The sequence below is a fragment of the Bufo bufo genome, chromosome 3 (genome assembly GCF_905171765.1).
Source record: "Bufo bufo chromosome 3, aBufBuf1.1, whole genome shotgun sequence".
NCBI lineage: Eukaryota > Metazoa > Chordata > Amphibia > Anura > Bufonidae > Bufo > Bufo bufo.
In genome coordinates, this window is record NC_053391.1 from 323895702 (window position 1) to 323923125 (window position 27424).

General features: G+C 43.7%; 1 protein-coding gene across 1 annotated transcript in view; it reads left to right on the forward strand.

Annotated features, from left to right (window-relative positions):
• LOC120995267 (heterogeneous nuclear ribonucleoprotein R) overlaps nt 1–27424 on the forward strand; it is a 77639-nt gene that overhangs the window by 26392 nt on the left and 23823 nt on the right. The window contains exons 2-7 of the mRNA XM_040424365.1: nt 9043–9150; nt 10630–10743; nt 17586–17762; nt 18079–18214; nt 19931–20136; nt 20791–20940. Coding sequence (XP_040280299.1) covers nt 9070–9150; nt 10630–10743; nt 17586–17762; nt 18079–18214; nt 19931–20136; nt 20791–20940 — 864 coding nt within the window. The 5' untranslated portion in view covers nt 9043–9069. The remainder of the gene's footprint in view (nt 1–9042; nt 9151–10629; nt 10744–17585; nt 17763–18078; nt 18215–19930; nt 20137–20790; nt 20941–27424) is intronic.

A 27424-nucleotide genomic window follows, 5' to 3' on the forward strand; every position in this document is an offset into this window, starting at 1 on the left:
TGCAATTCTTGAAGTGAATCCATAGCACCTGCACTGAATCCTGACCCATTCATTTCAATAGATCTGTGCACATAAGCGTTGCTTTTCACGCATCATTTCTGCGTTGCGTGAGAATCTCAGCATGTGCTATAGGCCTCATGCACACGACAGTTGTTTTTCTCGGCCTCCGTTCCGTTTTTTGGCGTTCATCCGTTTGTGTTCCCCGTCCGTTGTCCGTGTTTCCCTTCAGCAAAAAAATTTGTGCATGTCCTACTTTTTTCACATTTGCAGAGAAGGATTTATTACAAGGGATCTGTGGAAAAAAACGGATCCTCCCAAAAAAACGGATGCCGCATCTGTTTTTTTTTGCGGACGCAAAAAACTGTCGTGTGCATGATGCCATATTCTGTGTTTTTCACGATGCCCTGGCCCCTTCGAAGTGATTGGGGCTCCAGTGAAAAACGCATTGCATCTGGATGCAATCCGGATGCAATGCGTTTTTCACCGATGGTTGCTAGATTGTAAATTTATTTCTTTTATTTTTTTTCAAAACTGATTGCACCCACATGAGAACCTGAAAAACTGAAAGCAATTGCAGACAAAACTGACTGAACTTGCTTGCAAAATGGTGCGAGTTTCACTGAACGCACCCTGACACAATCCGTATTGATCATGTGAAAGAGGTCTAAAAGTACAATGCATTATAGGAAGTGTATTGTATTTTAGAAGCAATCAAAAGATCGCCTGTTATAGTCCCCTTGTGGGATTATTAAATGGTTTAAAAAAAGAAAACAACATTTTTTTTTTTTTATTCCAATAAAAAAAAAACTTTTCAATGGAAACAATTGTTAAAAATAAAATGTCCCCCACATGTTTGGTATTGCAGCGTCCGTAACAACCCGCACTATGCAAATATCATGTAAATTATCCCTTTCAGTGAACGTCATAAAAAACTAAAAAGGCAGAATCGCAGCTTTTTGCTTATTCGCCACAAAAAAATATAATAAAAAGCTATCAAAAAGTGTTATGTACCACAAAATGACACTAATGAACACTGCAAGTCATCCCATAAAAATCAAGCCCTTACAGAACACTGTAAAAATAAAAAAAAGTTATGGGTCTTGGGATTCTGTAATGCAAACAGATTTTCTTCTTATAAAAAAAGGGGTTTTTATTAATCAAAAGTAGTAAAAAAAACAAACAAAAAAAAAAACCTATATGTATTTGGTATCTCTGTAATCATACTGACCCAGAGAATAAAGTTATCATGTTACTTATACCGAAAAATTAACGCTGCTAAATTTAAAACCTACAAGCTCAGTGCCAGTATTGCTGTTTTTTTCCCATATCCCTCCTAGAAACAGTTAATCAGTAAGGGTACTTTCACACTAGCGTTTCTTTTCCTGGCGCTGAGTTCCGTCATAGGGGCTCTATACCGGAAAAGAACTGATCAGGCATATCACCATGCATTCTGAATGGAGAGTAATCCGATCAGGATGCATCAGAATGTCTTCAGTTCAGTCATTTTGACTGATCAGGCAAAAGATAAAATCGCAGCATGCTACGGTTTTATCTCCGGCGGAAAAAACTGCCGGACTTGCCGGCAATTTTTCCCCATAGAAATGTATTGGTGCCGGATCCGGCATTCAAAATACCGGAAAAATTTTAAAAAAAATACAAGACGGATCAGTCTGTCCGCATGACAAGTGGAGAGACGTATCCGTTCTTGCAATGCATTTGTGAGATAAATCCGCATCCGTCTCACAAATGCTTTCAGTCACATGCAGATCTGCGTATCTGACGGGCAGTTCCGACGACGGAACTGCCCGCCAGATCACACTGCCACAAGTAGGCCTCTTTCACGCGGGCGTTGCGGGAAAAGGTGCGGGTGCGTTATGGGAACACCCGCGATTTTTCTTTGCGAGTGCAAAAGATTGTAATGCGTTTTGCACTCGCGTGAGAAAAATCACGCATGTTTGGTACCCAAACCCGAACTTCTTCACAGAAGTTCGGGCTTGGGATCGGTGTTCTGTAGATTGTATTATTTTCCCTTATAACATGGTTATAAGGGAAAATAATAGCATTCTGAATACAGAATGCATAGTAAAATAGCGCTGGAGGGGTTAAAAAATAATAATAATAATAATTTAACTCGCCTTAGTCCACTTGATCGCGCTGCCCAGCTTCTCGTCTGTCTCCTTTGTTGAACAGGACCTGTGGTGAGCATTAATTACAGGAAAAGGACCTGTGATGACGTCACTCCGGTCATCACATGATCCATCACCATGGTAAAAGATTATGTGATGGATCATGTGATGACCGGAGTGACGTCATCACAGGTCCTGTTCCTGTAATTAATGCTCACCACAGGTCCTGTTCAACAAAGGAGACAGACGAGAAGCCGGGCTTCGCGATCAAGTGGATTAAGGTGAGTTAAATATTATTATTTATTTTTTTTAACCCCTCCAGCGCCATTTTACTATGCATTCTGTATTCAGAATGCTATTATTTTCCCTTATAATCATGTTATAAGAGAAAATAATAATGATCGGGTCTCCATCCCGATTGTCTCCTAGCAACCGTGCGTGAAAATCGCACCGCATCCGCACTTGCTTGCGGATGCCTGCGATTTTCACGTAACCCCATTCACTTCAATGGGGCCTGCGTTGCGTGAAAAACGCAGAATATAGAGCATGCTGCGATTTTCACGCAACGCACAAGTGATGCATGAAAATCACCGCTCATGTGAACAGCCCCATAGAAATGAATGGGTCGGTATTCAGTGCGGGTGCAATGCGTTCAACTCGCGCAACGCATCCGCGCAGAATACTCGCCCGTGTGAAAGGGGCCTAAGTTATGTTTACCCAAAAATGACCCCATTAAAGGGATTCTGTCACCAGGTTTTGGCCTATAGGGATACGGACATGCACGGCTAGATCGCCGCTAGCATGTCCGCAATATATCTGTCCTATAGGGCTGTGTGGTTTTAATTTCTTTAAAAAAGGATTTTATAGATATGTAAATGGGTCTTGAATGTGTCCATAACCTTACTTGTGCCCAGCCACGCCCGCCTGTGAAGGAGCCCAGCACCACCTATGTCCTTCGAATCTCCTCCTTTCATCAACAATAGATAGCCGTAATCTCGCGATGCGCGAGATCGCGCATGCGCAGTTCTTTCCCTGAGGCTGATGCCAGCACAGGGAAGGAACACTATACCGGCACTGCGCATGCGCGATCTCGTGCATCGCGAGATTACAGCTATCGTTGATGAAAGGAGAAGATTCGGAGGACATAGGCGGTGCTGGGCTCCTTCACAGGCGGGCGTGGCTGGGCACAAGTAAGGTTAGTGCCGCCCCTTGGACACATTCAACACTCTTTTACATATCTATAAAATCCTTTTTTAAAGAAATTAAAACCACACAGCCCTATAGAACAGATATATTGCAGACATGCTAGCGGCGATCTAGCCGTGCATGTCCGTATCTCTATAGGCCAACACCTGGTGACAGAATCCCTTTAAAAACTACAACTTGTCCTGCAAAAAACAAGCACTCATATTGTTACATAGACTTAAAAATAAAAAAGTTATAGCTCTTGGAAGGTGACGATGAAAAAATATGGAATAAAAACAGGCCCAAAACAGGTTGGTCACTAAGGAGTTAGAGCGGTTAAAGGCAGTTATCCTGTACAGACCTTTGCACCTTAGTATCTGACGGATTCATAGTCTGAGATGTTTAGTGAATTGGAAAAAAGGTAGAGACGTGTGTTCCCTGTGAATAAAAATTTACACGTGATAATTAAGGGTCCATTCATATGTCCGCAAAATGGGTCCACATCCGTTCCGCGACATATTCATTTTCAATGGGGCAGCAAAAGATGCGGACAGCACTTCTATTTTTTTGCGGGGACGCGGAACGGAACATGTCCTATTTTCGTCTGCAGACACGGACAAGAAAAGGCATTTCTATTGTAGTGACGGCCATGTGTGGTCCGCGAAATGGGGAACGCACATTGCCGATGTCTGTGTTTTGCGGATCCACAATTTGCGGACGCGTGAATGGACCCTAAGAGTGAGTAGAAGGCTCCCGATCGGAAATTGCCTAGAACAGGGATGCTCAACCTGCGGCCCTCCAGCTGGTGTAAAACTACAACTCCCACCATGCCCTGCTGTAGGCTGATAGCTGTAGACTATCTGGGCATGCTGGGAGATGTCGTTTTGCAACAGCTTTGAGCATCCCTGGCCTAGAACTATCAGGCATAGGCTCCCATTTGATGATGAGTTGGTGTTAGTAACCTGTCGTAAAGTTGATGCATCTTATGGCAAAATTGTCTAAAAATGTTAATGCCTTACCTTAATGTAAATTGCCCATTCAGAAATATAGGAAAGGATCCTTTCAGTCTAAAATTACTGATAAGTGGAAATCTCAAAAAAAAGAGGCAAGAGTAAGGTCCCTTTTCACACGAGCGAGTATTCCGCGTGGGTGCAATGTGTGATGCGAACGCATTGCACCCGCACTGAATCCTGACCCATTCATTTCAATGGGTCTGTGTACATGAGCGTTGTTTTTCACACATCACTTGTGCACTGCGTGAAAATTGCAGCGTGTTCTATATTCTGCGATTTTTCACGCAGTGCTGGCCCTATAGAAGTGAATTGGGCTGCGTGAAAATTGCATCTGCAATCAAGTGCGGGTGTGATGAGTTTTTCACGGATGGTTGCTAAGAGATGTTTGTATACCTTCAGGTTTTTTTAACACACACGTGCAAAACGCATTAAATGGCATTGCACCTGCGCGATAAAAACTGAACGCAATCGCATACTAAACTGAATGAACTTGCTTGCGAAATCGCGCATTTTGCACTGAACGCATCCGGACCTAATCCTTTCACGCTCGTCTGCAAGGGGCCCCAAAGCAACTGAAACCTCAAAATTACTCCATAAGGCGAGTCGTGGGAAGACTAAAAAAACTTTACTGGGGAATGGGAGATGATCACCACAAACTGATGGGTATTAAGTGTAATAAAAAACGGATACAGCATCTCATTCCTATCTCCCCTCTCCGATCTTCAGAATAACACCACTACAAAAATCTACCCAGTTGGAACAAGCACTAGAAAGAGGCATTTTGGATCAATTCTTGATGTAGGTCCTTGCCCTGGTACTTGTATTCCACTGTCTTTCTTGTCAAGAAACCAGTAGGAGCTTTTTGTCTCATGATGATGAATCTGAAGTGCCTCAACAAGCTAAGAAAAAATTAAAAATTAAAAATGGAGATCATAAAATCAACGATCAGACGTCTTCAGGCAGGAGAGTATATGGCGTCTTTGGCCGCATATTATAATATTCCTGTACGGCCTCAGGATCAAAAGTTCCTAAGACAGTCAGTTTACATAAAAGGACCGTTGCAACATTCTTTGTTCTATGTAGTTCCTTTTGAAATCGCCTCAGCCCCTCGGGTCTTCACGAAAATTATAGAGGCGATAAACCTTTTCTAGAAAATCTTCTAATTTTGTACAGTTCCATAGAAGGCAGTTTTCCAGATGTGCCAAGTTTGCCAACTGTTGTATCAACTGGGATGGATGATAATTTGGAGAAAATTGAATCCTTGTCTTTCTCAGAAGATGGTGTTTTTGGGAATTCTTCTTCTAGATTCTGTCAGGCAGAAGAGTAATATGTATAATATTCTTCTAGAGAGATCCAGAATCAAAAGAAGAGTTTCAGAAGTCCGCTTTTATTCCAGCTGTCAGATGGGCCCAGTTCCATTTTGGAATACTTCAGAGTGTAATTATGACCTGTTGTGACAAAAATCGGGATTTGCTCTAAGGAAAATTCTTGATTTTTCCGGTAGTGAAATAATCCATAGTCTGGTGGGAAATTAAACAAAACCTAGGGAAGTCGGGTCCCTGATGTCTCAAGCACCTTCAGGTAGTCACATCCGTGATCCGTCCACACGGTAAAAAAATAGAACATGTTCCTTTTTCTTGCGTTGTGGAGGCACGTTCAGAAACACCACGGAAGCACTCCATAGTGCTTCCGTGGGCTTTCGATCCGTGCTTCCGTTCCGCATCTCCTGGATTGCGGACCCATTCAAGTGATGTGCATGAGGCCTAAGGCTGGACTCATGGAAATGGAGCCTTGACCCTCAGATAACGCAGAAATAGGGGGACCCCACAAGTGAATCTCTTTACATCAGCCAAGAATTCAAAACTGGATAGGTTTTATTCCCTAATCCTGGGAGTTGAGTAGGGGTTGATGCTTTGGCCCAGAAGTGTAATTCACACACTACATAAAGTTAGAAATAACCTTTACAGGTGAACTTAAAGAGGACCTTTCATGGGTCTAGGCATTATGAAATAAGTAGCAGGTCATGTAGGGCATAGAGAAGGGATCTAAGAGCGATTACTATGGCTGTGCCCCTGTTGAATTCTCCTGCCTGCTATGCTAATGAATAGCATCGGTACAGGGAGGAGGAGACTGCCTGTTTCTCAATGGGAGTCTCCTTTCTTCCTGGCTGTGAGCTGTCCAATTACAAAAGGAGAGCATCAAAGCCAGGGGGAGAAAAAAAAACTAAAACCTCACCTTCTCCCTGACTGATGCTCTCCTTTGTGACTGGACCGCACTACATAACTCCCCCCCATAACTTTAACACAAATTTTTTGCAGGGAAATCTGTACTTTTCATTGATACAATTTTTATTCAATTTTTTTGAGGGAGGTGAAGCAACAAAAAAAATTATATATATATATATATATATATATATATATATATATATATATATATATATATATATATTTTATATTGGGGTTAGTGCAATTGCGATTAGGGCCCTAAAAATTGTGATAACGATATGCGATATTTTAAAGGGAATTGTGCTAGAGGTCTATTTGCTTGGATTTTCAAGGCAAAAGCACACAGAAATTACTGATAATGTAGTTATGCTTAACTCAAAAACTGAAATGCACAGTGTTTATCAAAATAAAACATCTTTTACTAAATTAAATAACATATTTGCATTACTGCAAAAGTACAAAATACAAAACTTGCCATTTTCTTAATAGCACTGCACAGAACAGATAAACAGAATAAATAGAAGAACATTTGTTCATTAAAATAACGACTTGCCTCCAGCCCCTCCTCCCTCCCAGCACTGTAACTGATGTATCGCCAGCCGCGCTGTGCAACATAGCGGCCGGCGATACATCCGTGTCAGCCACGTAAAAAGTCAACCATCACTTTATAAGACACACTGCGGAAAAAAAGTTTGTCTTATAAAGCGAAAAATATGGTAATACAATTGCAGCATTTTTGGGTCGGCCAATTGGCGATTGCGATATGGCAATTTATTGCGATTGCTTTGGTGATATATTGTGCAGGATATATATATATATTTTTTTCTTTCTTTCTCTCTGTCATGAACGGATCCGGTTGTATTATCTGTAACATAGCCAAGATGGATCCGTTTTCTATTGTGTCAGAGAAAACTGAACCGTCCCCATTGGCTTACATTTTGTACCAGGAGAGATCCCTCTTGCGCCGCACCACACGGCGGACAGAAAATTGCTGGGAGCAGCGGTTTCGGTGTATGCCTCCAGAGCCGATTGGTTGCGCTCCCATCACGGACATAAAAATCATTAATAATAACCAAACGGAATGCATTCTGGCGCATTCCGTTTTTTGTTCAGTTTTGTCCCCATCGACAATGAATGAGAACAAAACTGAAGTGTTTTCATCTGCTATTGAGATCCTATGACGGATCTCAATAGCGGAATTGAAAACGCTAATGTGAAAGAGGCCTAAGTCTGAGACCTTGTATGTTGAGTCTAGTCACGATGGGTCAGAAAAGACCATTGTGTGTTGAAAATATGTGTATTGTATATTGAGGGATCTCTGCCTTTTCCTTTGCTGTAGACACTGTGCTCAATGAGCCCTGCGTTTACATTGCCTCTTCCTGATCTGGTCCTATGGGTCATGTGATCACTGGTGACCAGGGATTTCCATGACGTGCACCCAGATCAGCTCTGCAGTGAGGCTGAATCGTGTCTTTGGGGGCTGTATTTCCCCTGTAAACCGGGGCTTATATGTCAGTATGCCAGCCTTAGTTACAGGAGGAATCTTTGTGCCATTAAAAAAAAAAAAAAAATGTGAACAGACTATTCTCCCCCTTTTTATGTTTCCATGGTACAAAAATAACAGAATGCTAAAAAAAAAAAGACAGTTAACTAAAGCTCAAGTATTACTGAAAGACACAAATTTACATAACTGAATGGAAAAAAAAGCTGGTGCTAAAAAAAAAAAGCCTTATATGGGGGCTTCTTGTTGATGTAACGAACTGTATGAGCATGCTTGTGACGGTTTTATAGCTGTGAGTGTATTCATGACAGAAAATCTGACCTAATAACAAAAGAACAAGTAAGGGTACTTTCACACTTGTGGCAGAGGATTCCGGCAGGCAGTTCCGTCGTTGGAACTGCCTGCCGTATCCGTCAATCTGGAAGCAAGCGAATGGCATCTGTCATACGGAGACGGATGCTGATCCGTCTGACAAATGCATTGAAATACCGGATCCGTCTCTCCGGTGTCATCTGTAAAAACGGATCTGGTATTTATTTTTTCACAGATTTAATAGTCTGTGCATGCGTGGACGGAAAGAACGGATCAGTTTTGCCGGAATACTTGGGGCAGGATCCGGCATTAATGCATTTCAATGGAAAGTAATGCCGGATCCAGCAAGTGTTCAGAATTTTGGCCGGAGAAAAGAATACAGCATGCTGCAGTATTTTCTTCGGCCAAAAAACGCAAGAGGGACTGAACTGATGCATCCTGAATGGATTGCTCTCCATTGAGAATGCATTAGGATAAAACTGATCCGTTCTTTTCCGGTATTGAGCCCCTAGGACGGAACTCAGTGCCGGAAAAGAATAACGCTAGTGTGAAAGTAGCCAAAGATTCAAAGGGCAGAATGTATCAGTAGGTGTTTGCCAGTTTTCTGGTGTATAAAAGACAATTTCAGCACTTTTGGTTTTAATTAGAATTATGAGTAAACTGAATTGTTTTCTTTTCAGAACTAGAACTTCCACCGTACTGAAGTCATGAAAACCTATAGACAGAGGGAGAAGCAGGGAAACAAGACACAAGAAAGCACCAAGGCTCCGGATGAAGCAAAGATCAAGGTTATATGCATGTATTTTATGCAAGTTTATGTATGTATAGGCCGGGTGGAGACCTAGTGCCTTGGGAAAAGTATTCAACTCCTCAAAAGTCATCAGGTGTGCCTGAATTACAAATGACACTTGATTTTTTGGACATAACCCACGTCATGTCACTGAGTCACGTGATGCATGGGGACACACATCACCACTGCAGCCAGTCATTGGCTGCATGGGCCATGTGACCCGTGTCAAACTGGATGTTGAGACCGGGAGATCGACCACAGCTCCGAAGGAGCCAGAACCCAGTGGCAGGGAGCAATCATTTATTCTTCCCTCCCCAGATCCAGCCATGTGGGGTGGAGGGGGGTCTATAGAAAGGCTCCCAAGGGTGAACAACCCCTTTAAGCAGTTGAAAACTTATGTAAGCAGCTTTCCAGAACAACAATTTGTGATAGGCTTTGGGGGAAATTTATTAACACGCTTAAAACTGGCTTACAAAAGTAGCATATTTTTGTGCAAGTTATGTTTTGAAACTTTTTAAATCAGTGACTGTCTACAAATTTACTGCCATAAATTATAGTGCATCAAGTAGATTTTGGTGGTGCATCTCACTACATGGCACATTCACACAAAATGCCAGTGTAAGTAGGTCTCTGTCTTTAGAATTTCAGCTTCTCACTATTTTTACGCTATCGGTTTGCAGGCTGTGGGAACACTGGGAGAGATAAACTAATCAGTAATGTGCCAGAATTCTGGCCACAAACTGGTGTACCTGTGCTAAATAGCACCAAACTTTGGCACAAAATTCTGTCATGAAGTAATGCATCTAATATGTGGTATAAACGTAGACAGAAACGAACCAAATGTATCATCCAGCATCAGCCGCTGTGGTAATTGTGGCACATCCTTACACTTTCTAGCCTAAATGTATACCTAGAGCTCATGCAGGCAATCATATCTGTTTTTGCGGTCCGCAAATTGTGGATCTGAAAAACGCAGATACCGGCCGTGTGCAAAACGGCCAGCCCCATGCTAGAAATGCCTATTCTTGTCTGGACAAGACTAGGACATATTCTATCTTTTTGCGGGGCCGCAGAATGGAAGTACAGATGTGGACAGCAGATGGTGTGCTGTTCGCATCTTTTGCGGCCCCGTTGAAATTAATAGGTCCGCATCCGTTCCGCAAATTGCAGATCTGATGCAGGCCTACAGTGTCTGAATGAGCCCTTAATCTAGTCTTGATCTTAAAATAAGCATTGCTCAGAAAAATGATGTCTTAATATATGCAAATGAGCTTCTAGAAGCAACGGGGGCGTTTCCATTGCCTTGGCTCTTTGCAACTGCCACTCCAGAGCATACTGGTTTGCAATAAAACTACTGAAACTGATTGTGTTTGTGTTATTTGTACGTATATATTTTTAGTAGTGTAATGTAAATGTGCAGTATTCTATGTTTTATTTTATATGTTTTTGTACTCATGTCTCCAATGCTTTTATTCAGGCATTACTGGAAAGAACTGGATACAGTTTGGATGTCACAACAGGACAAAGAAAATATGGTGGACCACCTCCAGAATCTGTTTCTTCATGTGCTCAACCAGGCATCGGTACAGAGGTCTGTACTAGCATAAAGCCTCTGTTAGCATTTTACTTGTACAGTGTATGTGAGACACTATGGAATTATATTGTGACAGTCAACAGAAAAAGTCAGTATGTGTTAGCATTGTCTCTTTAAAGGGTTATTACAGGCAGAAACTAAAAATTCATTCTTTGGCCATGGAGCTAGGTGCTTCCAAATTTTCATTCACCAGAATAGTGCCATTACAGAGATCCTTTGCTTTTCTCTAGTAGCATACTTGCCAATGTTTCAGTTGGTAAAATTGGGGCACTTAAGTCCCCTTAAACCCTGCCTAGGAACACCAACTTTTGGGTGGTGTTTATTCTAGCCCCCACCGCACATATTTGCCGAGATGGTCTCTGAAAATTAGGGACAGTTCTGCCAAATTCAGGACAGTTGGCAACTATGTAGTAGACTGCAGCTGAAGCCTGTGCTGCCATAGTATCTGAGCAGCACTGTCCTGAGTGACCTTAGAGTCTGTATAAAAAATATACACAAGCTGCAGGATACTATTAGGACGCCAGTGATAACTGGACTTGGATAAAGTTAAGATGTTTGTCTCTGGTTGTTCCATGATACATCATTCTCACTTTAGTTTCACACTTTAACCTCTGTGGTGTACATCAATGTACTAAGAGCTAATCTGACTCCGTTACTGGCATTGGAGTCATGGAGATGGCAGCCACATAGAGCTATAATGAGAAAAATATGTGGTAACAGGAAAAAGAGAGAAGAAAGCCTAAACATTGTAAGAGTGGGGAACACACAAATACTAAGTGATGGCTGATTTTTATTTCTTTTTCCCCTCACCCATGACAGCACCCATGCAACTAGGTCCTCCTGTTAGGAGGTACCTAGGGAGCTCCTGCTCTACCTTGGGTTGAAGATGAAAGAATTCCAGCACCTATAATATTTGAGTGACTATTTCTTTATTCATAATCTTCACACATCCAGTTACAGTCAACGCGTTTCGAACAAATAAATGTTCTTACTCATGACTTGCCATCTGTCTGCAGTGCTCCACTTGCTTATGAACTTTGTGATTCACCATCCTCCATGTTCTGGGCGGGCAGTTAAGTTCAGGTGTAAATAATCAAGTGGATAATCGCAGGCAGAGAGGCCATCTGTTTTAGGGCTCTTTCACACCTGCGTTCTTTTCTTCCGGCATAGAGTTCCGTCGTCGGGGCTCTATACCGGAAGAATCCTGATCAGTTTTATCCTAATGCATTCTGAATGGAGAGAAATCCGTTCAGGATGTCTTCAGTTCCGGAACGGAACGTTTTTTGGCCGGAGAAAATACCGCAGCATGCTGCGCTTTTTGCTCCGGCCAAAAATCCTGAAGACTTGCCGCAAGGACGGATCCGGGATTAATGCCCATTGAAAGGCATTGATCCGGATCCGGCCTTAAGCTAAACGTCGTTTCGGCGCATTGCCGGACCCGACATTTAGCTTTTTCAGAGTGGTTACCATGGCTGCCGGGACGCTAAAGTCCTGGCAGCCATGGTAAAGTGTAGCGGGGAGCGGGGGAGCGGTATACTTACCGTCCGTGCGGCTCCCCGGGTGCTCCAGAGTGACGTCAGGGCGCCCCAAGCGCATGGATCACATGGATCACGTCATCCATGCGCATGGGGCGCTCTGACGTCATTCTGGAGCGCCCGGGGAGCCGCACGGACTGTAAGTATACCGCTCCCCCCGCTCCTACTATGGCAACCAGGACTTTAATAGCGTCCTGGGTGCCATAGTAACACTGAAAGCATTTTGAAGACTGTTCCGTCTTCAAATGCTTTCAGTACACTTGCGTTTTTCCGGATCCGGCGGGCACCTCCGGCAACGGAAGTGCACGCCGGATCCTAACAACGCAAGTGTGAAAGAGGCCTTAACCTCCTAAAATAGAAAAAAACTGTACAAATTAAAAAAAGCATACAAAGAGGTGTTGCATAGATTCAATAAATACTGTCATCTATAGCAAATCAGCCTGTTTTTTTCCAGTCTGGGGGTCCATTTCTCAAAACAAATGGATCCTAAGCGTTATAGAGAAGGGTTTTCGATTAGAATTCCTTTCCTGTCCTCTGGAATTTTTCACCCTGTCAGTCTGCCCCAAGAATCCCTGGCTAGCCTTAGAATTAGAAGGATTTGCCTTTCTAGACAATGAGGTGGTTTGCCCGCATCCGAAGAGGGAGGTAGGGAAGGGTTTCTATTCCTTTTTGTTTCTAGTGAAAAAAGCAAACGGGACATTTAGAGTAGTAATGAATTTGAAAAAGCTAAACACATCCCTAAGTTACAAAAAATTCCATATGGAGACAATAAAACTATTATATTCCAATTCATGCTTGTTCCCAAAAGTTTTTGAGAACAGTGGTTTGGGTAGAAGGGAAGTTGCTACACCTTCAATACAGGCGCTTCCCTTTGGCATATCCCAAGCTCCAAGAGTCTTTACCAAGGTGGTAGCAGAGATAGCAGCATTCGTAAGACTATCAGGAATAACTTTGGTACCCTATTTGGATGATTTTTTTTAATAATCTCTGCTAAAAGAAGGGTTGGAAAAATATATAAATTTCCTTTGCTCCACCTTGAAAGACTTGGGCTACTTTTACACTAGCGGCAAGGAACTCCGGCCGGCTGCTCTGGCGGGTCGTAGTTTTATTCCGGGCGCCTCTCTACATGTTTGCCGGGACTCCGGCCAACCCCTATTATAGTCAATGGGGCCGGAGCAGTAATCCGGGGGCACGCGTGAACTAGCTGCAGCACTGATCCAACAGGCTGTTCACCTGCCGGAACAGCTTTCCGGAGTTCCTTGACACTAGTGTGAAACTAGCCTTAGGCTGTCAGAAACGGGGTGCCGGCAATGTGTTTCTGCCGCCAGCTGTAGTTGTATATTAAACAGGGCTGTGGAGTCGGAGTCGGGGGAAATTTTGGGTACCTGGAGTCGGAGTCGGCAAACAATGCACCGACTCTGACTCCTACTAAATTTAGATTGGAATAAAAAATAAAAAAAAAGCAAGTTTAAATGTCCCAATTCACAAAAAGTTATAATTAATGACTTCTCTACTGTAAGAATAAAGACCAATGCATGCAGTGCCTCACGTAACCGCAAAACGAACACGTTAAGTGACCGTGAAGAAGCATGCTTTTCATGTGCTTCACTATATGGCACGCTACGCACAATTAGGAGCTGAAATACTTATACTTTCCATAGTGTTGTGTTCTGCTTTTACAGGGAACGCAGCGTCCATGTGTAACCTAGCCTCTCACTGATAAGGGATTAAATAAATATGTTTTTTGCAGGACTAGAGAGTGAGACACTTGTATAAGTGAAGGGAATGGAGGGCCAATAGTTCAAGACTGAAGCTGTAAACCATTGGAATAACTGCTAGCATTTAGCTAAGGCTATAAAAACTTGTAAACTCCGATTGTTAGCTTAAACTTTAAACACGACTATGGGATTCTCCTAGGAAAATCATGTTTTAGAATAAATGCCCCTTCCTGGATCCTCCTTTGTTTTCATTGTGTTTGTCTTCTGCTTAAACTGTGCAATACAGTAGACTGTTGGCTTCCCAGCCAGTAGTCCTGTGGTAGGTAGCGTTTCTTTCCCTCAAGGAATGTATAAAATACATTCGCATATTAATACAGAGGAGTCGGGGAGTCGGAGTCGGAAGTACATAAAACTGAGGAGTCGGAGTCGGAACATTTATCTACCGACTCCACAGCCCTGATATTAAATGTTAATTGTCATTGGTGGTGCAGTGCGTCCCCCCTTCCCCGCCTCTCCACAGTATTAGACATTGGCGGAAGTGTCAGCTTCTGATCGGAGCCCCAGCAGTGTAATCCTGGGGCTCCGATCGGTTACCATGGCAGCCAGGACGCTACTGAAGCCCTGGCTGCCATAGTCCGCTCCCTGCTGCTGTGTGCACTATGCACAGGGCAGCAGGGAGAGTGTGAAGTTCTATTCACCCTGATAGAGATCTATCAGGGTGAATAGGACAAGGGATTAAAAGATCCCAGGTTCTAGCCCCTAAGGAGGGAATTAGTTATTAAATTGCCAAAAAAATGTAAAAACACAAAGTATAAATCACCCTTTTTCCCAATTTTACATATAAAATATATAAACAATAAATAAATAAAATACTACATATCACCACGTCCGAAAAGTCCAAACTATTAAAATATAAAAAATATCTCCTATGCGGTGAACGGCGTAAAAAAGAAAAAAAAACTGCCCAATTCGCCTTTTTTATGGTATCGAAACAACCCTAGAAGAAATCAAACCTGGTTCCCTCAAGTTTGTGGGTTTTTTGGAATTCAGTTGGACTCCCGTCAGCAAAGGAATTTTCTTCCCCTTCAAAGGAGCAGATTTTGTCAGTCTTTCACTCTTACCAGTGTACTTTCAGAGAGGCGATGGCGGTGCTGGGTCAGATGACATCCTCTGTTCCAGCAGTGGCATATTCACAGATCCACTCCAGAGAGCTACAAGCAGACATTCTGAGATCCTAGGACCGCTCCCCTTATTCCTTGGACCAAAAATTCCACCTATCCTCGAGAGACAGGCATTCCCTTTTATGGTGGGCAATTTTAGAAAATCTGTCTGCAGGGGTTCCATGGTTATTCAGGGATCAGACTGTAATCACTACAGATGCCAGCCCCTGGGGTTGGGGTGCTCACTCTCAGAACAGGTACTGGCAGGGGAGGTGGGATCTGGATTCAAGGAAGGCACCCTCCAACTTCAAGGAATTAAAGGCAGTAAAGATGGCTCTGGAACTAGCTATTCCAGACATAAGGAGCAAAAAGATAGTCTTGTATTCAAACCGTGGCCTATATAAACCTTCAGGGGGGAACAAAAGTTCTGACTCTCTTATGTTTGTGTCAGGAGATTTTTTACATAGCGGAATAAAGAGTGCTTTTTCTTTCAGCAGCCCATTTGAAGGTGAAGGAGAATTTGATAGCGGACTTTCTCAGTCGCACTTCCATTAAACAGGGAGAATGGTGTCTAAACAGAGACCTTTTTCTGGAGATAGTCCAAAGATATGGCCTGCCTACAGTGGATCTGTTCGCCTCAAGAGCCAACAGGAAAGTGGAAAGGTGCTTCTCCCTCAATCATTTGTACAGCCCCTTAGCAGTGGACGGGTTAGCACAGGACTGGAGCCAAGAGTTAGGTTATGCCTTCCCTCCAATTTGCCTTATTTCCCAGGTATTGAGAAAAATAGAGGACTAAGGAGCCTCAATTATCTTAATGGCTCCAAAGTGGCCAAAGAGGTCGTGGTACCCAAGCCTTCTGAAATTGGCAGTAGAGCCTCCGTGGACATTACCATTGAAGAAAGATCTTCTTTACCAGGGTCCCCTAGTGAATCCCAGTCCAGAATGTGTGGAATTTGAAAGGGAGGTTTAGTCTAGGAGGGGGTTATCTGATAAAGTAGTCTCCACAATATTGAAAAGTAGGAAGTTGGTCACCTCTAAAAAGTACATTAAAGTGTGGAATATTTTTTCTACCTTCCTAGGTCACAGTCCAGATCCTTTTTAAAGTTCCAGATGTGCCAAAAATTTTAGACCCTTTGCAAGCAGGTCTAGATAATTATCTTAAAGCATCTACCTTAAGAGTACAGGTGGCTGCTCTGAGTTACTACTTTGATTCCAAGTTAGCAGATCATCTATGGATTAAAAGATTCTTGTCTTCAGCCTCTAGATTGAATCCCTTATTAAGCCCCTGGAATTTACACGGCCCTATGTCAGGAGCCATTTGAATCACTAAATAATATCTCTATTAAGATACTTGCCTTCAAGTTGGCCTTCTTGCTGGCGATTACTTCAGCTAGACGGGTCTCGGAGATTCAGGCGTTCTCAGCCTTCCCTCCTCCTACTACAGTTTTGAAAGACAAAGGGATTATTAGGCCTACCCCATCTTTCCAGCCTAAAGTGGTCTCTGATTTCCACAGAAATCAGGATGTGATCCTACCATCTTTTTGTCCAAATCCAGTAAATACGTTGGAAGAGAAATTTCATTGTCTGTATGTTAGAAGATGCTTGTTGCTTTACTTAGATTCCACGGCATCTTGGAGAATAGATCAGAATCTCTTGATCTAGTTTCAGGGTAGATTCAGGGGTCACAAGGCTTCTACTAGTGTCAATGGTAGATGGGTACAAAATGCCATTTCCCTTGCCTATTCTTCTCTAAACTTGCGCGCGCGCCCCCCCCTCTTCCCAATGGGGTTCGGCGCACATTCAACTAAAACAGGTGCGGCCTCTTGGGCAGAGAAGGCGGACGCTTCTTTAGCTCAGATTTGCAGAGCTGCCATCTAGCGCTCTCCCTATACCTACACTACAGACTGCATCTTGACTCAGATGCAGCCTTTGGGAGGAAAGTACTACAAGCTATAGCTTTATAGTTTATTCTCGCATTGGTTCTGTCATGGGTGAGGGGAAAACAAAAATTACTCTTACCGGTAATTGTTTTTCTTGAAACCCATGACAGCACCCCAAATTTTCCTATATATATAAAAGTTGTGTTATATACATAAGATGTAAAAGAGGGAATATAATTTACCAAATTGGTTCTCTTCTCATTTATTTAATTTTTTCTGGTTTCAAGCCTTTTCTTTGGTGGTTGGCATGCCTCCGGAGGTCCGGTTATTAGAATCACTGAGGTGTGGTGGGGGTGTGAACATTTTTATCTCGTCAGGTTTCCTGTCCTGGATGGGAGGACCTAGTCGCATGGGTGCTGTCGTGGGTTTCAAGAAAAACAATTACCTGTAAGAGTAACTTTTGTGTTCTTTTTTTAACCGGAGTGGTCCTTTTTAATGGTTTCTTTGTGTTGTGTGTTTTTTTTTTTTTTTAATGATTTTAAATAGGTGTTTGTTGGAAAGATACCAAGAGACTTGTATGAGGATGAGCTAGTCCCTCTGTTTGAGAAAGCAGGCCCTATCTGGGATCTTCGTCTTATGATGGATCCTCTCTCTGGGCAAAACCGAGGTTATGCTTTCATCACTTTCTGCAATAAGGACGCAGCACAGGAGGCTGTCAAGTTGGTAAGTGATTTATTAGTTTTATATGATCTAATAGGTTGAAACCAACTCTAAGTCCATTTTGGTGACAGAGAGGTAGCTTGAAACCCAGAAGCTACCACATCGCCATTCGGCCCCATTCACTATAATATGCAGAGAATTGACCAGACGAAAACCGCTGCATACTTTTATTGTTTTATCATTTAACGATGGGGATACCAGTTATTCCACATTGCTTTTATTGTCATAAGCATGCTGGTGCAATAACAACATTATGTAATTGGGTGCTTAAAGATATGATTGCTTACTTTTCTTTCTTTCTTTTAACTGTCTTCCCCAGTGTGACAACTATGAAATACGTCCTGGGAAACACATTGGAGTTTGCATCTCGGTTGCAAATAATAGGCTCTTTGTTGGATCCATCCCAAAAAATAAAACTAAAGAGAATATTCTGGAAGAATTTAGTAAAGTCACAGGTATTTTTTTTATTGAATGCCTAAGGAGTGTCTCTCCCATCTGGATAGAAAATCTAATTAGCCAGAGCCCACAGTGGGTTTCACTTCTTCAATTTATTAAGTGTATTCTGCTTCACTTTATCAGCTTCATCCCTAATTTTAGCTAGGACCAGGACACCACTGTATTGCTGTACTGAAAGTAAAAAAAAAAACCTGCTTTGTTCTAGCGCCAGTCTAGCTTCTTTCGGCCTATGGCAGGTAAATGTCTGGACAAGGTCACATGCGGTATTGCAGCCAATCACTGACCTCAGAGGTGACATGTCCCTGTCACTGCTGGGTAAGGCTACTTTCACACTCGCGTTTGGTGCGGATCAATCATGGATCTGCACAGACGGATCAGTTCAGATAATACAATAGTCTGCATCCGTTCAGAACGGATCCGTTTGTATTATCTTTAACATGGCCAAGACTGATCCGTCTTCAACACCATTGAAAGTCAATGGAGGACAGGTCCATTTTCTATTGTGCCAGATTGTGTCATAAAAAACGGATCTGTCCCCATTGACTTACATTGGGTGTCATAACGGATCCGTTTGGCTCAGTTTTGGTGTCCGCCTCCAAAGCGGAATGGAGACGGAACGGCAGCAAACTGAGGCATTCTGAACGGATCCTTACCCATTCAGAACACATTAGGGCAAAACTGATCAGTATTGGACCGCTTGTGAGAGCCCTGAATAGATCTCACAAAAGGAAGCCAAAACGCCAGTATGAAAGTAACCTAACGTGCCACTTGGAGAACTGTCATGGCTGAGGCCAGTGATTGGCTTCAGTGGCACACCTGACTCTGTCCAGAAGCTTACACTTTAAGTACGGTGCTGTCCAGGTCCTAGCTGAAATTAGGGTGGAAGCTGGAAAACCTCTTTAAAGATAGAGCAGTTAAAATCTGGGTGCTAAGCTTTCCTATAAATTAAAGTGTGTGCTCTTGTATTCATTAGAAATCTTCATCTAAGGCTACATTCACACGTCAGTATTTTTCTATAATCCGATTTTCTGTCCGTTTTTTGCGGATCCGTTGTTCCTGAAAATGTTTCCGTATGTCATCCGTATGTCATCCGTTTTTTGCGGATCCGCAAAAAACGGAAACATGTATAAATTTCAATAAGCAAATAAAGTTGTTTGGATTTCTTAAAAAAAAAAAATAAATAAATAAATAAATTTAAATGTAATTTCCAGGAACGGATTCCGTATAAAACGGATGACATACGGAATGACATCCGTATGTCATCCGTTTTTTGCGGATCCATTGAATTTGTATTGTACCAGGATCCGATTTTTCAGGAAAAGAATAGGACATGTTTTATATTTAAACGGACATGCGGAACGGAACAACGGAAACGGACAGCACACATTGTGCTGTCCGATTTTTTCCAGGACCCATTGAAAATGAATGGGTCCAGATCTGGTCCTGATCTGTTCCTGAAAAAACGGAACAGATCAGGAAAGAAAAAACGGACGTGTGAATGGACCCTTATACTGCTTAGCAGGAGCAAGGTGGAGAGTGCACAACATAAACTGTAGCATAAACTCTGCCATAGCATTAGGTCCAAGCAGAATGCCTTTTATATAATGCTCAGAAGTGGACAAGTTGCTACTGACTTTAGAACGTCTTTGATGCCCAAACTACCTAATATTATGTTTCAGTAGCTTGATTGAAGTCTAAAATTGTGCAATTTCTAGAGGGCCTGGTGGATGTGATTCTGTACCATCAACCTGATGATAAGAAGAAGAACCGTGGATTTTGTTTCTTGGAGTACGAGGACCACAAAACTGCAGCACAAGCCAGGCGGAGATTAATGAGTGGCAAAGTGAAGGTTTGGGGCAATGTTGTAACTGTAGAGTGGGCAGATCCAGTGGAGGAGCCGGACCCTGAAATAATGGCGAAGGTGAGCAGTGTTTTGAAATAGTTATTAAAGAACTGTTCGCTATGAACATGAGTGATGCCTCTCCTCCAGCCCTCCTTACTCCTGAGCCTTTCTTTACATTGCAGACCTCACTCTGTGAGAACCGAGTACTCGTAGTGACATAAAAACCTGCTGCATTCTCTCTGACCCAGACACGTAGTGGATCTGTTCTTTTATTATGCTGCATCTTAGTATGAGCGAGCAGCACATAAACATGTAATAACTGTCCAGACTAGAATATCTTTCAAGTGGTTGTCCAGGGTTTTGAAATTAATGGCCTGTCCTTGTGTCTGACACCTGGAACCACCTCTGCTGATCAATTGTAGGTCTGGTGCCGAAACGATGGGGTTGGCACTTCTATGGGAGCAGCACTGCAGTAACCAGCTCTGTAAACTACATGGTGGATGGAGATGTGTAGTTCTGGCACTGACTTTGGGAGCGAGAAGATAACAGCTGATGAGCAGTGGTGCGGGTGTCAGAACTCTGCTGATCTGCTATTGATGGTCTACCCTGAGAATAGACCATCGGTATCAAAATCTTGGGCAACCCCTTTAAGAATGGTTTCATTCTGTCATGAATGTTCTGTTTTAAAGTTGATCACTTTTAGGCTTTATTATTCTTTATTTGTAATTTTAGGTTAAAGTGCTTTTTGTAAGGAACTTGTCATCCACAGTAACAGAGGAAATTCTAGATAAGGCTTTTTCAGTGTTTGGAAAGTTGGAGCGGGTGAAGAAACTGAAGGACTATGCCTTTGTGCACTTTGAAGAGAGAGACTCTGCAGTTAGGGTGAGAAACGTACCTTGCTGTGTTTACACCATGCATTAAAATCCAATATGTATGTTATGCGGCAGAGATCCTCAGATTTCAGCTGCGGATTTGCAGTTTGCATTGACATGTATCAACAAGAGAAGTAGCTCCATTGTCGTTCACTAATCCTCGCATTTTCCTCCCGATAGGATGACTGGCCACTTTTTGCTGCCACAGAAAAGTCTGTTAATAAATGATCCTATGCAAGTGAATGAGATTGCGGAAACCCCATTCAAATGTACGAGATGGAGATTTTGGTACAGATTGTGCCAAAATCCATGTAGAAAAAATGCAGTTTGAGCATAACCCAAAGATCATTGGGGGAGATTTATCAAACCGGTGCAAAGGAAAACTGGCTTTAGTTTTCCCATCAGAACTAATCAGATTTCACCTTTAATTTTCCAAAGGAGCTCAGAAAAATAAAAGGAGGAATTAGATTGTTTGCTTATGGCTACTAAGCCAGTTTTCCTTTACACCAGTTTGATAAATCTACCCCATAGATCTAAAGGGATTGTCTGGAATTTTTTCCAGTTTCGGAAAATCTCTTTAATCTAAAAAGTACAGATATGTATGCATGGATTATCTAGCCTACTTAATTTTGGCTTTCTTTGTTAATACTGAAATTGATGATAAAATGTGTAGTATGTGCTAGTAGGTATTTGCACAGAAGTGTGAAAAGCTTGCTAGGGCATGCTGGGTATTTTATCTTCACATCCTACAACAAAAGTTTTTCTAGATTTGTAAACTCGTATTCATAGCATAAGCATACACAATCAAATATACCATATATTATAATTTTCCTTTGGAACATATGCACTAAGCTATTTCTTGTTCATTGTTGTAATTGTTTATTTTCCGTACGCCTCCCACAACGGCACTTCAGCAGGAGGGTACCCCACCCCCAGGGACAGGAAACGACGTAGAAAGCAGAAGTTTAAATGCCTCCTCCCTATTACCTTCTCCAGTCGTTTCTTGTCCCTTGGGATGAGTGGAAAGCGGGCAGGCTCCCTCCTGCCGAAGTTCCATGCGCCCAGCCTGCGGTGAGTATTCCCTGCTTTGCAGGAGGGCTGTGGCAGAGCGGCGGACGCTGGGGGGGGGGAGGAGGAGATAGGCTTCCACCGCATGCTTGTGGTGGAAGCCTAAGTCCTGACTTCAGGCAGCCCCCAGATGGTGCATCGGCTCAGGAGAAGCCAGTTGCAGGGCCAGAAGGCGCGCGGGATCTCTGGGCCGAGATCTCGCGAGATCCTGTCACGTGACCTCGGCCGGGCTATGATCCGGTCAAGTGACGCGCCGGCAGGTCATGTGACCAGGAAATAATTTAAATTTGGCTGCAGGAAGCTGAAAAACGCTGCAGAGTGTCTCCAGCAGAGCAGCAGTGGATTCCTCATCATGTCTCTGCAGCAGGCGAAGCCTTCTGATGCCCCGAAGGCCCCCAGTCCGGTAAGCCTCCTCCTCTAGAGTAGTTTTATTTTATGCTATCACCTGTGGGATTTTGTTTTCTTGTTAATCCTGGTGACGGTTACCCCACTCCTTCCCCTACACTAAAGAGGAGCCCCCCTTTTTTTGTACTTTCAGAATAGAGAAGCCGGAAGGAGTGGGGAATCTGCACAGAAGAAAAAATGTGCTATTTGCAAAAAGCATCTGGCAGCACATAGTTTTTTTTGCTATCTGCCAAAAATGTACGGACAAAATAATGGCTGAAGATTCCCCTTCTCTAGTGGAAAATTTACAATCCATTATAAGAGAAGAAGTGAGTTCAGCAGTGGAAGCAAAAATGGCGTCCTTTTCCCAAAAACCTTGCACTTCTAAAATGGTCACGGAGCCCCAGATGGAATGGGATATGGAGGACGACGATTTTAATGATTCGTCTGACTCAGAATCCTCCTCTGATGAGGAGGTCAGTTGTCCGTTATGCTCAGTAGAAGACACTGACGGTCTCTTGAAAGCGATAAGATTAACTCTGAATATTGAGGAATCTAGACAGTCAGTCGGTTCAGGATCAGATCTTCAAAGGGCTGGGTGATAGGAAGAGGAAAGTGTTCCCCATCCATGACAGAATCCGAAAGCTTATACGGGACGAGTGGAAGGACCCAGAAAAAAGGGCTGGTACTTCAAAAATCTTTAAAAGGAAATATCCCTTTAGCGAGGAAGATTCGGCTCTTTGGGATAAAACCCCAAAGGTTGACGCCCCTGTTGCGCGAATTTCTAAAAAGGCAGCCTTACCTTTTGAAGATGTCGGCTTATTAAAAGATGCTATGGATAAAAAGTGTGAATCCGTACTTAAAAAAGCTTGGGAATCAAATACCGCTATGTTGAGACCTAGCATAGCTGGCACCTATACGGCTAGATCTCTGGCTCTCTCAGCTGGAGGAGCACCTGATCTCTGACACCCCCAGAGAGGATATCCTGGCCTCCTTGCCGGTTTTGAAACAGGCCTCTAACTTCCTGGCAGACGCGTCTGCCGATCTTGTAAAGTTATCAGCTAGGTCGGCGGCTCTTTCAAATACGGCAAGGAGGTCAGTCTGGTTACGCTCTTGGTCAGGCGATACCGCTTCATAAAATAAACTCTGCAGTATCCCTTGCGAAGGAGATTGTCTTTTCGGTTCTGTCCTAGACGACATTCTGGAAAAGGCCTCTGATAGAAAAAAGGGGTTTCCGCCAGAGTCAAGGTTTTTCCAACAGCGTCGTTCCTTTCGCCCCCAAAGAAAGGGTAGACGGGACCGTAGAAAAAAGAATCCCTCTAGTTCTTGGCAATCCTCAAAGGGGAGAGGTAGGAATTTCCTCTTTAGCCAGGATAAGTCTACAAAACAGTCCTCCCAATGACGCCATGAGCCCGGTGTGGGGGGGAGATTGAAAGAGTTTGTCCCTTCCTGGGAAAAGATCTCAAACTCAGCCTGGGTCGTAGACGTTATCCGTCAGGGATACCAGCTGGAATTTTGCACTCTCCCTCCAGACAGGTTTGTATTAAACTAAAGATTGAAGTCAGATCACAATCTCCTAGAGTCTCAGATTTCTCTTTTGTTAGAAAAAAGAGCGGTGGTTCCAGTTCCAGCAGACCAGGAAGGAAGGGGGTTCTACTCCTAAATTTTTCTCGTAAAAAAACCCAATGGCTCCTTCAGAGCAATAATCAATCTAAAGCTCCTCAACAAGTATATAAAATGCAAAAGGTTAAAAATGGAGACAGTAAGATCTACAGTGAACCTTTTAACACAGGACTGCTCCATGGTAACACTCGACCTGGCGGATGCATATTACCATGTTCCGATCCATCAGAAACATCAAAAATATCTACGTTTCACCATTTTCAGGGGAGAGCGTCTTCTCCGACTCCAGTTTCAGGGGTTACCTTTTGGCCTGGCCTCAGCACCCAGAGTGTTCACAAAGATTATTGTAGAAATCTCAGCCTTTTTCCACCAGAAGGGGATAAACTTCATACCCTATTTGGACGATTTTCTCATTACAGCAGCCTCCCAGACTCAGCTGCAGTTACAGGTGAAGTTCGTCCTGGAGACCTTAAGATCCCTAGGTTGGAAACTAAATCTAGAAAATCTAATCTATCACCCAGCCGAAAGATGATCTTTCTAGGTATTCTTCTGGATTCCAGCCAAATTACCTCTTTTCTTCCAGAACAAAAGATCCGGGACATCAAGTCAAAGATTTCTGTCTTTTCACGCCAGAGAAAGGTCACGTTCCGAAGGATTATGAAAATTCTGGGACTCATGACTTCGACGATTCCTGCGGTGAGATGGGCCCAGGCTCACGGGAGACCGCTTCAAGAATTCCTGCTAAAACAGTGGAACAAAACCATCTTCTCCCTGAAAAAGGCAGTTACCTTACCTCCAGGGGTCAAACTCTCCTTGCGGTGGTGGCTGAACGAAAGAAACTTAGTCAAGGGGGTCCCTTGGAGGCTCTCCAATTAGATAGTGGTAACAACAGCCGCAAGCGGGGCAGGCTGGGGAGCCCATTGTCAGGGTCAGCTGTTACAGGGGTCCTGGGAGGCAGAGACCTTTCCCCTTTCTTCAAACACCAAAAAGCTTCTGACCTTGTTTTTGGCCCTAAAAGCCCTGGCTCTAGTCATCCGAGGACAAAACGTAAAAATCCTCTCCGACAACTCCACCACGGTGGTATATCTCAACAAGCAAGGGGGCACAAGAAGCAGTTCCCTTTGTCAGATAGCATCTCGGATCTTTTCTTGGGCAGAGTCAAACATCCAGTCCATAACCGCGGTTCATCTAAAGGGGAGCGAGAACACACTGGCAGACTTCCTGAGCAGAGAATTTGGCCAGGGGAGTGGAGCCTCAAAAAAGCGGTGTTCCAGAACATCTGCAGCAAATGGGGAGTCCCAAGAATAGACCTCTTTGCTTCCCAAAGGTCCACAGGTGGACCTTTTCTATTCCCTCTCGGCGAAGGACCACCCGGTGAGAGTGGATGCCTTAGCGGGTCCATGGCCATTGGGTCTGCTCTATGCGTTTCCTCCTTTCCAGCTCATACCAAAGGTTCTGGCAAAGATAATAGAGGAACGAGCCCATGTCATCCTAGTGGCTCCATACTGGCCCAAAAGGCCTTGGTTCTCCCTCCTTCTGGACCCTTCCTTAGTCTCCGGACCTCCTCCATCAGGGCCCAGTCTGGCATCCGGCAATCAGCCAACTAAAATTGACAGCATGGAATTTGAGCGCTCCATTTTGAAGTCCAAGGGCTTCTCGGATGCAGTTATCTCCACCCTGCTCTCTAGCAGAAAGCAAGTAATTTCCAATATCTACTGGAGAACTTGGAAAACCTTCCTTTCATTTGCCAAGGAATCCTGGAATCCCACTCTTCCCCCAGATATGAGGGTAATTCTAGACTTCCTTCAGAAGGGGCTAGATAGAGGTCTTCGTGTCAGTACAATTAAGGTCCAGATTTCAGCCCTTAGTGCCTTCTTGGATATGAGATTGGCGGATTTGGATGTGGTCAAGAGGTTCATAAAGGGAGCCAGCAGACTTCACCCAGTTATTAGATCTACGGTTCCGTCTTGGGACCTTAATTTGGTCCGTTCCGTCCTTTATGGACCATCCCTTTGAACCTCTTGAGTCAATCCCCCTCAGGTTGCTGTCCTTTAAATCCGCTTTTCTCATAGCCATCACCTCAGCCAGGAGAGTGGGGGAGATCCACGCTCTTTCATGCAGACCTCCATACCTAACCATCCTTGACGACAGGATTATATTGAGACATGAACCCTCCTTCTTACCAAAGGTTTTCTCAAAATTCCACTGCCAACATATACTTGGCTATCTGGAAGCCACAAAAGGACTGCGAAAATCCGACCGTCTTCTGGTCCAGTATGCAGGCCAAAATAGGGGGCAGGCAGCATCAAAAATTACTATAGCCCGCTGGATAAGAATGACCATTGCAATGGCCTATACCAGGGCTCGACAAATTTCCTTTGAATCTAGGAGCCAGCTAAAAAGGTTAGGAGCCGTTTATTTATTTTTTTAACCTCCATAAAGCTGTATGTTCATGGTCATGAGCAAGATAATGAAAATATTATGTCACAATAATAATTATGAAGTGACTAAGGCCTCTTTCACACTTGCGTTGTCCGGATCCGGCGTGTACTCCACTTGCCGGAATTACACGCCGGATCCGGAAAAACGCAAGTGTACTGAAAGCATTTGAAGACGGAACCATCTTCCAAATGCGTTCAGTGTTACTATGGCACCCAGGACGCTATTAAAGTCCTGGTTGCCATAGTAGTAGTGGGGAGCGGGGGAGCAGCATACTTACAGTCCGTGCGGCTCCCGGGGCGCTCCAGAGTGACGTCAGAGCGCCCCATGCGCATGGATGACGTGATCCATGTGATCACATGATCCATGCGCTTGGGGCGCCCTGACGTCACTCTGGAGCGCCCGGGGAGCCGCACGGACGGTAAGTACACTGCTCCCCCGCTCCCCGCTACACTTTACCATGGCTGCCAGGACTTTAGCGTCCCGGCAGCCATGGTAACCACTCTGAAAAAGCTAAATGTCGGCTCCGGCAATGCGCCGAAACGACGTTTAGCTTAAGGCCGGATCCGGATCAATGCCTTTCAATGGGCATTAATTCCGGATCCGGCCTTGCGGCAAGTGTTCCGGATTTTTGGCCGGAGCAAAAAGCGCAGCATGCTGCGGTATTTTCTCCGGCCAAAAAACGTTCCGTTCCGGAACTGAAGACATCCTGATGCATCCTGAACGGATTTCTCTCCATTCAGAATGCATTAGGATAATCCTGATCAGGATTCTTCCGGCATAGAGCCCCGACGACGGAACTCTATGCCGGAAGACAAGAACGCAAGTGTGAAAGAGCCCTTACCTGTCATACCAGATTATTTTCATGAAGTAGAAAGTAGATCTTTTTTTTTTTCACTTGGCTTTTTGTGGCCATGAACATGCCTTGTATTCTTTGAAGTAAAGTACCAATGGTCAACAGCCTTTGCAGGATCAAACTC